General features: G+C 42.1%; 1 protein-coding gene across 1 annotated transcript; it reads left to right on the top strand.

Moving 5' to 3' along the window:
• The first annotated feature begins 853 nt into the window (after positions 1–853).
• On the top strand, positions 854–13,534 carry CCNH (cyclin H). Its single transcript, XM_066618093.1, has 9 exons — positions 854–1,153; positions 2,849–2,971; positions 4,566–4,639; positions 4,889–5,099; positions 6,208–6,371; positions 6,913–6,983; positions 9,679–9,790; positions 10,592–10,652; positions 13,389–13,534. Exons 1-9 carry the CDS (start codon positions 1,037–1,039, stop codon positions 13,419–13,421), a joined length of 966 nt encoding a protein of 321 aa, XP_066474190.1. The 5' UTR covers positions 854–1,036; the 3' UTR covers positions 13,422–13,534.
• The last annotated feature ends 303 nt before the right edge of the window (positions 13,535–13,837 follow it).

Below are 13,837 nucleotides of genomic sequence, written 5' to 3'. Positions count from 1 at the left end.
ACCAGATGCAAAGTGACTATACAAAGTGACAGAGTGACTATACAGCCAGCCAGTGGCTGCAATCCTAACCACACTTTCCTGAGAGTAAGCCCTGTTGAACAAAATAGGACTTACTTCTGAGTAGACCCTGTTAGGATTGTGCCCTAAGAGCCCAATCTACTCAGCATGTCTACTCAGAAAACCCATTAGAGTCAATGGGACTTACTCCCAGGAAAGTGTGGATAGGCTTGGGCTGTAAGAGGCCAGCCCTATCCAACTTCCCAGCTCTGGTGTAGCTGCAATGCAACCCCATGAGAAGGGAACAAGCGTTCCCATGCCTTGAGGAGGCCCCAGTGACTGTCCCTCCAGCACAGGATGCAGAGCACACCCCAGTGGCACGACTGCACCAGCACCGGAACATTGGATAGGACTGGGCCCTAAGGCTGCAATGCTGCCCACACTTGCCTGAGAGTAAGCCCGTTGAACAAAGTGGGACTTACTTCTGAGTAGACCTGGCTGGGATTGTGCTCAACTAACTAGCTGATGGGATGGGGAGGTCTGAACAGAGCAGGACTGCGCCTGCGAGCCAGAGTGCCTGCGCCTTCAGCCAGGGAAAAGCTCTTGACCCCCTGCATCCGGCCACCCCAGACATGCGCGATGCGGCCCCGCTTGTGGAGACTGAAGCCTGCGGGCCGCTCCTGAGTGACTGGAGAACGCTCTGCAGAGAGCAGGCCTGCCGCTGCTCCGCGCGCCCAGACGCCTTCCGTGAGACGGGCGGAAGAGTGATGAGTGACGTCCCTGCCGAAAGGCTTTCCCTGCACCTCTGCAAAGGCTTCACGGCGCAGGCGCGGCCGCGTGTCAGTTCCGCGCGCGGTGCTGCGTTCCCTAGCCGGAAGTGATTGCGGCGCTCTTGTGCCTCTTGGGAGGCGGGGCGCCTCCGGCCGCCGGAGACGATGCCGCGCAGGCGCATGCCGGAGAGTTCCTGAGCGGCGCTTGTCGCTGCGCGGGGGTGGCGTCGGAGGGCCGGCCGCTGCTCCGGGGTGCCCGCGGCGCCGGCATGTTCCACAGCAGCACGCAGAGGCGGCACTGGACCTTCCGCACCGAGGAGGAGCTGAGCAGGCGCCGCGCCGACGCCAATCGCAAGTGTCGCTGCAAAGCGGTGGCCGACGGGAAGGTGCGGCGGGCTCGCGACAATGCGGACGCCCGGGCCGCCCGAGGCCTGCGGGGCGGTGCTGGGGGCGGCTGCGAGGGCCCCCAGGGCCTCTGAGGGGAAGCTTATCGGGGCTTCCGTTTCTTTGGGGGAGGGGCGAGAAAGCAGGGGGGTGATCAGGGGGGAGGGGTGGAGAAGGAGCGGTAATGGGGGAAGGGTAAAAGAGCAGGGGCTGATCGGGGAGGGGTGAAAGAGCAGGGGGTGATGAGGTGGGCATGCAATACAGCGTGCAGTACGGGGTGTGGGAGAGTGTGACAGCTTGAATAGTCTTTGGGGCCCAGGTCCACCATGCTTCCCATTGCAGAGCCCAGGTCTACCTGCCTCCATGGCATCATCAGCTAGATACAGTATAATGGAACACTATACACACTCCTTTCTCTTTTTAAATAGTCTCTGGAGCTCTGGTCTGCTGGGCTTCCCAGTGCAGAGCCCAGGTCTACAGCAGCTAGATATAGTAATATAGGAAACCAACCTACTCCCAAGTCTCCCTAAAATCTTTTAAATATATAAAAAAATCACTGCAGAAAATTGGCAAATTAGCATCATCATATTTAGGCTCACACTAGAATGGCAAGTGTCCCATGTGCACCAAAACATCCTTCTGCATCAGCTGTAGCCCTGCAGATGTGTCCCATCCAAAGTAGGATGCTGACCATGGTGGACCTTGGTTTGTTGCAGCCTGGCTCATCTTGCATTTTTGAAGACACCTTTGTCTGCTTTGTTTGTCTTGCGTTTTTGAAGACACCTTTGTTTGAAGATCACCCTGTCTGCTTCCCCCTTCTCTCCCCCTCCTTTTTATTATTTTTGTTAAAGAATGTTTATACACTACTTTTCAACCAAGTGGCTCCTCTAGCAAGCTAAGCTAGTGGCTCCTCTAGCATCTCCCCAAAGGGCTAACAATCTAAAAAGATGCAGAGGAAACACCAGCCACTAGAAAGACATTGTGCTGAGGTGAAGAGGGACAGTTGTACTAGAGGAGCACCACTTTTTAAAAAGTGCCCCCTTTTGCACATAGAAACAGTAGTCATGCCACTGGTGTAATCACTTTTGATTACAACTGATCTACAAGTGTGTGACAAGTTGTAGGTTTTGACCTATGATGCAAAAACCAATGTTGTATGGAAAACAATCACAGGAGCAGTTTTTTTTCCAGTATTGAGGGATAATGTTCTTCCAAGGTCAAAAGCTAAGATTGCCAATTGATGGAGGTATTTGAAAACAGTGTTATTTATTTTACTTGGAAGTAAGCCCATTGTGTTCAGCAGCATTTCGGCTGTAATACTATCTTGCTTACAGGAAACAAACACCTCCACCTATTGAGAAGAAGTTACTTCTCTTGGTACATTTCTTGTATATTTGTATTGATTTGTGAGCTTCTTTGTTGCCAGTAATTAAAAAGAAACTCTTTTACATAGATATATAAGAAACAGGATGTGAAACAAATTATTTTAAATATTCATTATAGTGTTCTTTTTGTGTGGTGCTTTGCCTACTTTGATAGCTGAATACTGTATGTTTTATCCAAGGGCTCCTTAAATCTGTTTGTGTGTTCACAGATCCTGTTTCTACATGAATATTTTAAATGGCTTCACTTTGGAATTCTAATCTGTGCATAGTGAGTGGTTTTGATGACAGTTGTAATATCTCTTCTTCTAAAAGGTTAAGCAGACAGACTCATTTCTTCTTGAGCCATTTGAAGAATTGACAATTTGTAAATATTATGAAAAACGGTTGTTGGATTTCTGCTCTGTATTCAAGCCAGCAATGCCCAAATCTGTAGTGGTGAGTTGCTTATATCTCTTGCTTCTGTGTTGGGGAGAGCAATAGTTGGGCATTTTTCTGTTCCTGTTAGAAAATTATTAAAGCACAGCAATGTTTACCCCTACTCTTTTCTAACTTTGCTCTGCCATTTGAGACACGTACAGAATCCTTTAGGTGTGAAATTTAAGAATTTCAGTTTCACTAGCTGATCATTATCTTTTCCTGATTTCACCACACAGGATAAGAGTATTTTTGAGCATGTTTGGAGTGCCTCTTTCAAAAATGAGTGGCAGCTGCCAGATGCAACACATGGGCAAGGACAAGAGTTCCAGGGCAGTAGGCCTTGCCCCCTCAAAGTCTGAGCTGCACAACTTCTCATCTTTTATTTTATTTTTTCTTTACTGGTGTTCTGTGCAGTTTAAACACATTACATTGCTTATACCAGAAGAATCCACTCCATTTTCCCCTTCAACAAAATCCACTCCATTATTACCCTTCTCCTCCCTTCTAGACCATCTTCAGCAAAAAAGTTTGTTTTACAATTTATATCCCTTGTTCTACACACAGCTTGCATCTCTCTCTGGGCTTAATTTATGCCCAGACTCTTTGGGACAAAGTCCTGGAATTTGTTATGTAATTATAAAGAAAACTCTGAGTATTTGTGGAGTTCCCTTTACTTGCCTGTCCCTACATGTATGCAGATAAGAGAAGGGGGAAAGGATTTGAGGGCAGGTAGCATGGCTGACATACAGGTAAAATAAACACACACCCCACCAGAAATTTGCTTTACAAATATGTAATTAACAACTAAAATCATTTTATCAAAATATAAATGCCTATGGGTAAATGTTTGTTCAGACATCTTTCACATATCACAAGTATTAATATCAAAGACCATCAAAATACTTTTGACATGATATCTATGGCACTCTTCCCCCTAAAAAAATACCCTTTGGGTGGCACCTGACTAGTGCTTCTGCCGTCAGAAGCTTCCTCCATCAATGGAAGGAGTATTGCCCAGGTATCTTCCTATAAAACACATGAGACAGGTGACTTGGTATGGAATAGGTCCACATTGGTTGAACAAAGACAGTAAAATTGGAGTTACATGCTCCAATTGCATGGCCCTCGTGCAACTATTTCTGTTGTCGCTGCAGCCCTTACTTGGGAGTAAGCTGCATTGAACTTGGTGGGTTGAATCTAAACCCTGTCTTGCATGAATGCAGTCTCCTGCTTGTGCAAGAGGGGCATGACTTTTGACTGTTTTGCATTCCATCCCTGAAAATCTGCACCAGGGAGCTTGGGGACCCATGGAACAAGGTAGCTTGTGACACGGGGCTGGAGAAGGAATGGGGGAATCTTCAAAAATTGCATCCTTCTCCCTCGCCTGTGCAAGTGAAAGCCCCCACTCACAGAAGACAAAGTTTGGATCCAATCTAATGGGAATGACTTCTGAGTATGCACATCTATGGTTAGGCTAGACATTACTTAGTTCTCCATAGAATTACCCAAATGTCCTGCTTTTGCTGTACTTTTATACACTCTGGATGCCTATGGCATATGTTTGCTTTGCTATCATTCAGAAATGAACTTTCTGACTTTAGTTTCCTTTCAGGGAACTGCCTGTATGTACTTCAAACGTTTTTACCTCAATAACTCAGTGATGGAATATCATCCTCGCATAATTATGTGAGTAACTGATGTTCTTTGGACTTTAAATGTTTGCTGATGCTGTCATAATTTGTGTGTTTTGAAAGCTACCGGAACCTAAAGTTTCAGGACTGAGCTTTGAATTAGAAGGGCAAGTTTTTCCTCTCTTTCCATTTAAGATTTAGGTTAGTGTATTTGGAATGCTTCTGGTCTTTAAAAAAAAAGTGTGTATTCTTGTACAAGCTGCCTTCTACAGAACCAATTATGTCTTTTTATTTTGTTTTTAAGGTTAACATGTGCATTTTTGGCATGTAAAGTAGATGAATTCAATGTGTCCAGTGCACAGTTTGTTGGTAACCTTCGCGAAAGCCCACTAGGACAGGAAAAGGCTCTGGAACAGATCCTAGAATATGAATTGCTACTTATTCAGCAACTGAACTTCCACCTTGTAGTGCATAACCCGTATAGACCATTTGAAGGCTTCTTAATTGACATGAAGGTAATTTATATTTTTATTTTAAAAATGCACCATAAGTTGCAAACACTGTGGTAAAAGTGTGGAAATAAGAATGATGTAGACAAGATTATACCATGATAAAATACCAGTTTCTGGGCTAATTTGGGGGGGTGGTGGTGGTGGTCAAATATCATACTATGATACTAGAAGGCTGCTCTAGTGAGTTAGTGTTACTATCTAAAATTTGCTTGAATTTTATAAGCTTTTAGATCTACTTTTTGACTTAATAGTGTTCAGTATACAGTAAAAGTTGCCAGGTGATGGCAAGTGACAAAGCACTTTTTGGGGCTTGCTTAATTATTTTGAACAATTAAGCAATTGCCCAAATGGACATACCGATTTCACAAAACCCTATTTCCAGCACTATCTTTATTTGTGAAGAGGATGAATGAAGGAAAGGTGGTGGATGGTATGAAGGAAGGAACGAAGCTGTTGCAGATGTGTGTTGTAGAAACTCTGACCCTCAAGTTGATGGTCCTAAGCTTTGTATGTAGCAGACAGTCAGGTGAATGTACTTACCATGCTTTAAACTTATGGTTCCCAAAATTTTTAGCATTGGAACCCACCTAAAAAGAGTTTTGCTTTATCTGTCAAACTTCTGTGATTGGCTTGAGATTGGCAGTCTGTAATGGTGATTGGGCAGCAGTGTCCTCCCCAAATATCAGGTTGTTTAACCTGATGCACATAGTCTAATCCACCCTGTCAGTTTTGTAAACCACCAAAAATTGCCACAGACACACAGTTTGAGAACTGCTGCTTGGCATAAGATTGAGTTTCATATCTTTTGATTTACTGCTGTAATAAATGCTGTATAGGGAGGAAAAACATCTGTGGTTGGTGGTTTCAGTTCAGTAGCTTTTGTGCACCTATTTCACATCAGTTCATAAAACTACAATACCAGTGTGAATTGGGTTGTAGACAAATCATCTTTATTTGATTGATCTGTCTCCATGAAAATAAGATGGCATTTGGCTTGCTTTTCTAAACAAAAATACAATATTCATATGAATGTTTTTCTGAATACAGGAATTATGGAAGACATTCCAGCATATGAAGCTAAAACACTAACATCTGGATGTTTATTTTCTAGACTCGTTATCCATCGCTTGAGAATCCCGAGATACTGAGGAAAACAGCAGACGACTTTCTTAATCGGGTAGCTTTGACTGATGCCTGTCTTCTATACACACCTTCTCAAATAGCTCTCACAGCCATCTTGTCTAGTGCATCTAGGACAGGAATTAGTATGGAAAGGTAGATAATATTCTGAACATATATGATACAATTAGTAGTATTTAGGAATAACTGGGTGTAGGGACTCTTGCAAATACTAAAATGTCTGTTCCTTCATTTTATCATATCTTAGCCATCTGTAAAAGATTGTTTTGCAGACTTTTTAATCTCTGCTTTACAGTGTCAAAAGGAGTTAATGTTTCAGATAATGATTGTATGTAAATGTCATTGTTCTGCTTTGGGAAGGTTATGCTTGATTCCCCGAGGGGTAAACATTTTTTTAAAGTAAGAAGTATCAGAGAGTTCAGTCATTATTAGCTTAACCTTCACATTTTTTGACAATTGGTTTTTATCTTGTAAGGTTACTTTTTTAGAGAGTGTGAAACCTTTTAAGATGCTGCTGGGGAAAAAATCCTTTCCATCGCCTACTGTGAAACATTAGCTAAAACATGATTCCCTTTATGGATTGTATGTTAATTTAAATGTTCTTCATAGCTGCTGTTCGCTTCTCTTTGCATCCAAACAGTGGTATTGGGATCTCATTTTCACAATCTTTTGACAGTTACTTGTCAGAAAGTCTAATGTTGAAAGAGAACAAAGCTTCCCTCTCCCAGTTACTGGATGGAATGAAATGTAAGTAAAGGTGTTGAGGAGGTTGTGTATACTGATTTATTTTAAAGTATGCTGCATATTACAAAAGGGAAGAGACTTAAAAAAAAAAAGAAGACTTGATAGCCATTTGAAAGACTGCAGGTTTTTTCCACAGCTGCGGTACTTGATGTTTCTAAACGATCAGTAGGACGTATGTTGAAGCAAACATGTACCAAGCTGATGATAAAAGAATCCTGAGTGGGTGTCCTGTCTCTTCTTCCCCCATTTCTCTATATAGGCATAACATGACAAGAGTGCAGCAGGATGTCTTAGTGCAACGATATCACAACTGGAATATTTTTACGCTCTCTTAGTCTGAAAAATAAGAATTTTTGTGTTGAGATGGTTTGTACTGTGTGCTTCCAATTTATGGAAATTTAAGAGATGGTGAGAAGGAACTGACAAGTTCATCCCTTGTCAGCAAGAGCCATCCATGGACCTCTCCCCTCCCATGAAAATCCCATTCAGTATACAACACAAAAAGAGCAGAGTGGTGGGGCCAAGTGGGGAATCCAGGTGGTTCAGGTCAGTAGTTGTCTAACTCAAGAAAGGTTCATACGCACTTGTGGTTCTTCATTCAATCTCATCATCAACCTGTAGACCACTAGTTTTTCCATTGGAGAAAAAACTGAAACTGCCTCAAGGTATGACAGTCTGCAAAAAGATGCAGCAAGCATTTTGCTGAATGTTTTCATTTTGTGTGAATACCTGTCACTAGCATGCTGAACTCTCATGAGGCTCCTTCACAGCACCATGCAACCAATTGGATTTGGCTGTGTTATTTCACTGAGGGCAAACCAAGCCTCTCATTGTCATTGCTATGAGTTAGAGGGGGAATGCATCCCTGTTGCCCAGATAACTGTACCAATTCTGTCTTTAGGTCAGCAGTTTCATTGCCTGCCAGTTCTGTATAGCATGGCTTTGCCCCAGTTCAGCTCTAGATGCTTATAATTAAGTATCATCGGTTTCAGGGGCCATTCATCCCCATCTGTATTCTACCCAGGTTGGTTAAGTCCATGTGATTGGATTGGGGTGAGAGAACATTGACTCTCTTGCAAATGGCCTTTTATCCTAGGGCAGGGATGCCCAAACCCTGGCCCAGGGGCCACTTGTGGCCATCAGGGGCTCCTAATCAGGGCCTTGGGGAGCCCTCAGTCTCCAATGAACCTCTGGTCCTCCAGAAACTTGCTGGAGCCCATGCTAGCCCGATGCAACTGCTCTCAGCATGAGGACAACTGTATGACTTCTCATCTGACCTGTGGGACAAGGGCTCCCTGCACTACTTGCTATTTCACATCTGTGATGTAGCAGTGGCAGAGAAGGAAAGACTGGCCTTGCTTTGTGCAAGACCTTTTATAGGCCTTGAGCTACTGCAAGACCTTCATTCATTCATATAAATTCCATCTCTAATAAATTCATTTATGTAAATTTATTCAAATTAAATGTAAATTCTTTTTTTCCCCTGCCCCAACACAGTGTCAGAGATGATGTGGCCCTCATGCCAAAATGTTTGGACACCCCTGCCCTAGGGAATCACCCTAAATGGTGTATGTGTGGGCATTCTCTAGAAGGAGCAAAAATGTGCACAAACACTTATGACACTCTACCCTGTTTTCAGGTCAGCATTATCTGAACCTATGAAGAGAATGACTTCTGATCATTTCAGTGGTTTATATTTTGAAGGCTTGATATGTCAAATGTGCCTGAATTTCTGACAGTTTCCCTGGGACAGTGCTGCTAACTCTCCATTATCCATTAACCTCAAAGAAATCTAAAATCCTAACATGAACTACCAATTCAGTGTAGTTTTTCACTTTGTGCTTACACTATGTCTTGACACAACGGAGAATAAATCCTCTGATGTAAGATGACAGCTAAGAGTTTTACGCATGTAATTTTGGCTTCTGTCAAAGGGGTAAGAGTCTTATGTGGCAAGTGTAAACCAAGACTATGGAAGCATTTGAAAGAAATGTGGAGCTTTTTCATTTGCCTTAACACTTACTTTGACACAGTGACTGACTTTTAATCTGATAGAAAGCTTTCTAAATATCTGCACTGTTCTGTGGTCTACATGCTGTAGTGTGTAGATTTTTGATGGATAAAGTGAAAGACAATGATGGAGCATGTTTGCCCACCCCATGCTTGCAACTGACTTAAGGGAAGGGCTCTCTTTGCTAGGCCAGAATTGTCTCTTCTCACTGTTACTCTGACAGCAGCATGTTGTGCATTATGAGCAGATCATTTTGCTGATAAGGTTGCAGAGCTATGTTAAGAGAGGCACTGCCATCTTTGCAAGTCTAATTCTCTGTGTGATAACTCTAGATAAGGCATTACTCTGCTTTCAGCCTCCTTAATTCATTTTAAAAAAATAACAACTGCCTCTTGAAGTTGTTTTCCATTCTTCAGATTGGGTCTGATTCGGATGAGCATTCAGTCTGGTGTATCATAAACTTCCCAAACTTTGGGTCAGGTCTGCAGACTCAAAACTGGAATTTAAATGCTATGTCATATGTAATCCACTGAAAGGGCTTGAGTTTGAGGTTGGGTCTGAGACTAGGGTACCTGTATTACTCAAGTTCTCTTCTTGAATCTGCTGTATCTTTGGTAACTAACATTTCCCATAGGGGTTTAGAGGTTGGAATTAAAATTAACATTATTATATTATGCTCCAATATAGGTATGAAGAATCTGGTGAAGAAATATGAGCCACCACACCCAGAAGCCATTGCTGTTCTAAAGCAAAAGTTAGAGAAATGTCACAGCTCAGAACTTGCACTTAATACAAATGTGTAAGTATATATTTCAAGTTGCATGAAAACTGTCTAGTCACTTGCATAATATAATTTGTGGCTGGTGTATGAGAACCTATGAATATCTCAGTAGCCTTTCAAATAGTCTCTTGGAAATGCTGTGCAAAGTATTATGGTCTGGTCTTTTACTAATTCAGTGTTTCTCAAAATGTGGGTCAGGACCCACTAGGTAGGTCATGAGCCAATTTCAGGTAGGTCCCTATTCATTTCAATATTTTATTTCTAATAGATGAGACTTGATGCTACCATGGGATGTGACTGCATTTGGGGAAATGTTATACGCCTGTACGTGTAACAAGTTACTATGTATATTCTTTTAACAATGACAGTAAATGGGACTTACTCCTGGGTAAGTGTGGGTAGGATTGCAGCCTAGGATTGTTAAAAATGTTCCTGCTTGATGTCACATCTGGTCATGACATCACTTCTGGTGGGTCCTGACAGATTCTCATTCTAAAAAGTGGGTCCCAGTGCTAATTGTGTAGGAACCACTGTACTAATTCATCAGAGGCTTGAAGTCAGAGTCTGCTCCTAGTCAGTAACTTTACTCTGAAACAGGACAAGTGTTGTGTGCACCCGAAAAGCCTCCTGTATAAACAGTGTATTTATCAATAGCTATAAATGGCCTCTGGTGTTGTGGTTGAAAAGTCCATTCACTCCAAATGCCAGTGAAACTCTTGTTACTTAATTGAATTCTGTGCCAACAGTACTAAATATAGAATGGAGTCAAACAATTGGGTGCTAAGATTATGTCTAACTATTTTGTGTTATGGGTATTAGAAAGAAGAGGAAGGGTTATGAAGATGACGGATGCATTACAAAAAGATCCAAAATGGATGAGGTTAGTAGATTTTTATACTCTTCTTTTAGGACTAGCGCCTTAAGAACAAATTTTAATTCATTAATCACATGGGATTTTAGTTGGTTAATTTGCATATTAAAACAGTTCTAAATTTTAAAAGCATCGTTTTTATGTTTTGACTATCCTCTTGGAAGAAGGAATGCCTCTTCTAAGAGTGTGCTTGCCATTGCTGGTTTTCAGAAGTGTAGCAATTCTAAAAAAAAATTAAAAACAAAATACCTGTCCAGTTAAGTGGGAGCGCATTTTCAATTGACAGTAAATGTGTTTGGAATTTTTGACTTAAATAATTTCGCAGCCCTCCTTTTTTCCCCTTTTTACTCCTGGCCAAATCTTATAATCAAGTACGTCACAACAGCCAGAACATTGACACTGAAATTGAAAAGTGGTCTTTGCTGCACTAGTACTCTTCCCCCCCCCACCCCACAGCATCTACACGATACTGTCACGTATTGCAGGATAAGGAGCAGCATCATTTTCCAGACTGCTTACATAGCAGCCTGTTGGACTTCTTTGGCTCACAGGAGCCATAGAGATCAGTGCAAACATGTTTTACTTAACCAGCCCTGACCTTCTGATTAGGCAAAGGGTCAGGGGTTAGTTTTATCCTGTTGGAGGCTCTGCTTCCATCATGGCTGGTAGAATTACATGTAGGATTGAGCTGAGGCATGTTTTGTATTTTTAAGGAAGTTTATTTGAATGGTGGCATCACATTCTTGTATGACAAGCAACTAAATATACTGAACTGGAATGGTTCTATTTAGTGTAGCAAATCCTCCATTCATATTTAGTTTCTGCCTTTAATTCAGAGCCTCAATGAGCTTCATTTTGTGCTTAAGTATTAAAGCTCATTTGTTATCTCATTCAGAGAATGAAGCTGAAATTTTATTAGTGGCTTGTTTAATATAAATTCAGTAGGATGTTTATTTGTACTTTTTGCATTTATTACATGCATCCATACAATAGATGATGTGTCAAATATTGAAGGACTGAAAGGAAAGCAAAATATGGACTACTCAAAATAGTGAAATGATGCTGCTAATTCACTCATTTCAAGCGCTGAGGACAAAGTGTTTTACTGTATGAAAACAGGGTTTCAGCCTACCTGTGAACTCACCTTCGCAGTGATGCCATGGCAGAATCAATCTGCCACCCCCCCCTCGCCCAAGTCACTGCAAAAAGAAAGGGGACAATAGGGTCGTCCTTAAGGGTGAGGAGATATCTCTCAGCGGCTCTATCCTTACCTCAGTGAGCCCTGCTCACTGTAGGCCTATGTTTTCCAGTGCCAACAGGTGATATCTGTGTGTTGAGGTGGATGGACAACATCTTCCGTTCCGGGGAACTGCTCATCATGAACTATGTATGACAGTGGAGAGGGGCCTTTTGAGGCTTTTCCACAGGCCAGGGAATATGGGAGCCCCTGCCCCTCAACTGACCTGCCTGCCTGAAAGGAGGAGCTCTCCATTTGTAGGACTGACCTTGCCATGACACCACTGGAGAATAGGAAGTGATTACAGTAGGAAGTCTTACAGTGATTCTTTCTACTGATGAGTCCAGAATTGTGTGCTTCAACTGGCAGCAAATTTCCAATGTCTCAAGTGGAGGTCTTTCCTGCCCCTGCTACTTTATCTTTTAGAAAGCTGCAGGCGTTGAACTAGAGATCATCTGCATGCAAAACATGTGCTCTTCACCTACCTTCTGGCATTTCTCCATGTATTTTGTCCATTGAAGTTCCATTTTTTGGATTCTAGTCATTCCTTGACTGAAATGGTTAATAGTTCTGTTTGCATGTACAGGCACGTCCTGCTTAATGGACCATATATATGATGATCAAAGCACGACAAAGAGGCTCTTAATGCAAAGAGGCAATCTATCTCCAGTAGCCTGTGCAATCAGCTAATGTCTGGCAGGGAATGTCCATTTACACCAGGAGTGTCCAAACATTTTGGCAGGAGGGCCACATCATCTCTCTGACATTGTGTGTGTGTGGGGGGGGGGGATTAATTTACATTTAAAATTTGAATAAATTTACATAAATGAATTTATTAGAGATGGAACTTATATGAATGAATGAAGATCTTGCAGTAGCTCAAGGTCTATAAAAGGTCTTGCACAAAGCAAGGCCAGCCTTTCCTTATCTGCAACTGCTGCATCACAAGATGTGAAACAGCAAGTAGTGGAGGGAGCCCTTGTCCCACAGCTCAGGTGAAAGGTTGAACAGTCAACCTCATGCTGAGAGCAGTTGCATCGCGCCAGCATGGGCTCCAGCAAGTCTCTGGAGGGCCAGAGGCTCATTGGAGACTGGGGGCTGCCCGAGGGCCACAAGTGGCCCCCAGGCCGGGGTTTGGGCACCCCTGGTTTACATAATAAATGCACTAGATTGGGATGAATATTGACTTAACGACCTAATTGTATAACAGTGGAGATCTGAGAATGTATCCCTGTCTTTAAGTGGTGCACACCTGTAAACAATTACATGTATAGAACTGTTAAAAAATAAGTTTCTAAACTGTATATCTTGTTTAGAGCAACAATTAGAGCAAGAAATAGTTTACTAATCCTTTCCTTTTCCTGGTGACTTGGTGCTTCGATGTTTACTGAAGAACATGTTTATGCAGCAAAAGCAAATATGCTATTTGAATATGTAGACAATTGTGTATGGGTTAGATCTGTTTTGTCAGCCCTATATGACTGTTGTCCTTTTTTTCCTCTATTTAGGATGAATGGACAGATGATGATTTCATAGATTGACCAGGAATCTACTTAGTTTGGAATTTGACACTATGAAGTTTAGAGCTTGAATGTGTTGCACAGCACCCTCCTTTACATATATTGTTAATGTAATAAATAACTTTACAAAGTGACTAGACTAAGTGATTCTACTTAAATGGCATAGCTATAGTGGGCAGTGTTTTGGAAGATTACCACTGATTTTGATTCTAAATGAATAACAATCTTGCCTTGGATGTCACCTTCATGCCCAAAACAAGATATGAACATAGCTATAGTTTAACATCTTGAACACAGTAGCTACTTGGAATCTTCTCAAAAACACGTGAAGTACACTTTGGAATGTGAACTTTAAGTATGCCATACACTGATAGTATGTGGCATTGTCTTCTAGAAGTGGTATTGTGAGAAGGCAAATAGCTACTTCTTAACTTGCA

The sequence above is a fragment of the Tiliqua scincoides genome, chromosome 2 (assembly GCF_035046505.1).
Source record: "Tiliqua scincoides isolate rTilSci1 chromosome 2, rTilSci1.hap2, whole genome shotgun sequence".
In the NCBI taxonomy this organism is placed as follows: domain Eukaryota; kingdom Metazoa; phylum Chordata; class Lepidosauria; order Squamata; family Scincidae; genus Tiliqua; species Tiliqua scincoides.
Note: the sequence above shows the minus strand (reverse complement) of the source record. Positions and strands in the feature narration are given on the sequence as shown.

Excerpts from the sequence above, each read along its gene's own strand:
- CCNH (XM_066618093.1), top strand. The coding sequence starts at position 1,037 with ATGTTCCACAGCAGCACGCAGAGGCGGCACTGGACCTTCCGCACCGAG. Across the intron at positions 4,640-4,888 it reads TATCATCCTCGCATAATTAT|GTTAACATGTGCATTTTTGG; the intron begins GTGAGTAACTGA and ends TTTGTTTTTAAG. Across the intron at positions 10,653-13,388 it reads AAAGATCCAAAATGGATGAG|GATGAATGGACAGATGATGA; the intron begins GTTAGTAGATTT and ends TCCTCTATTTAG.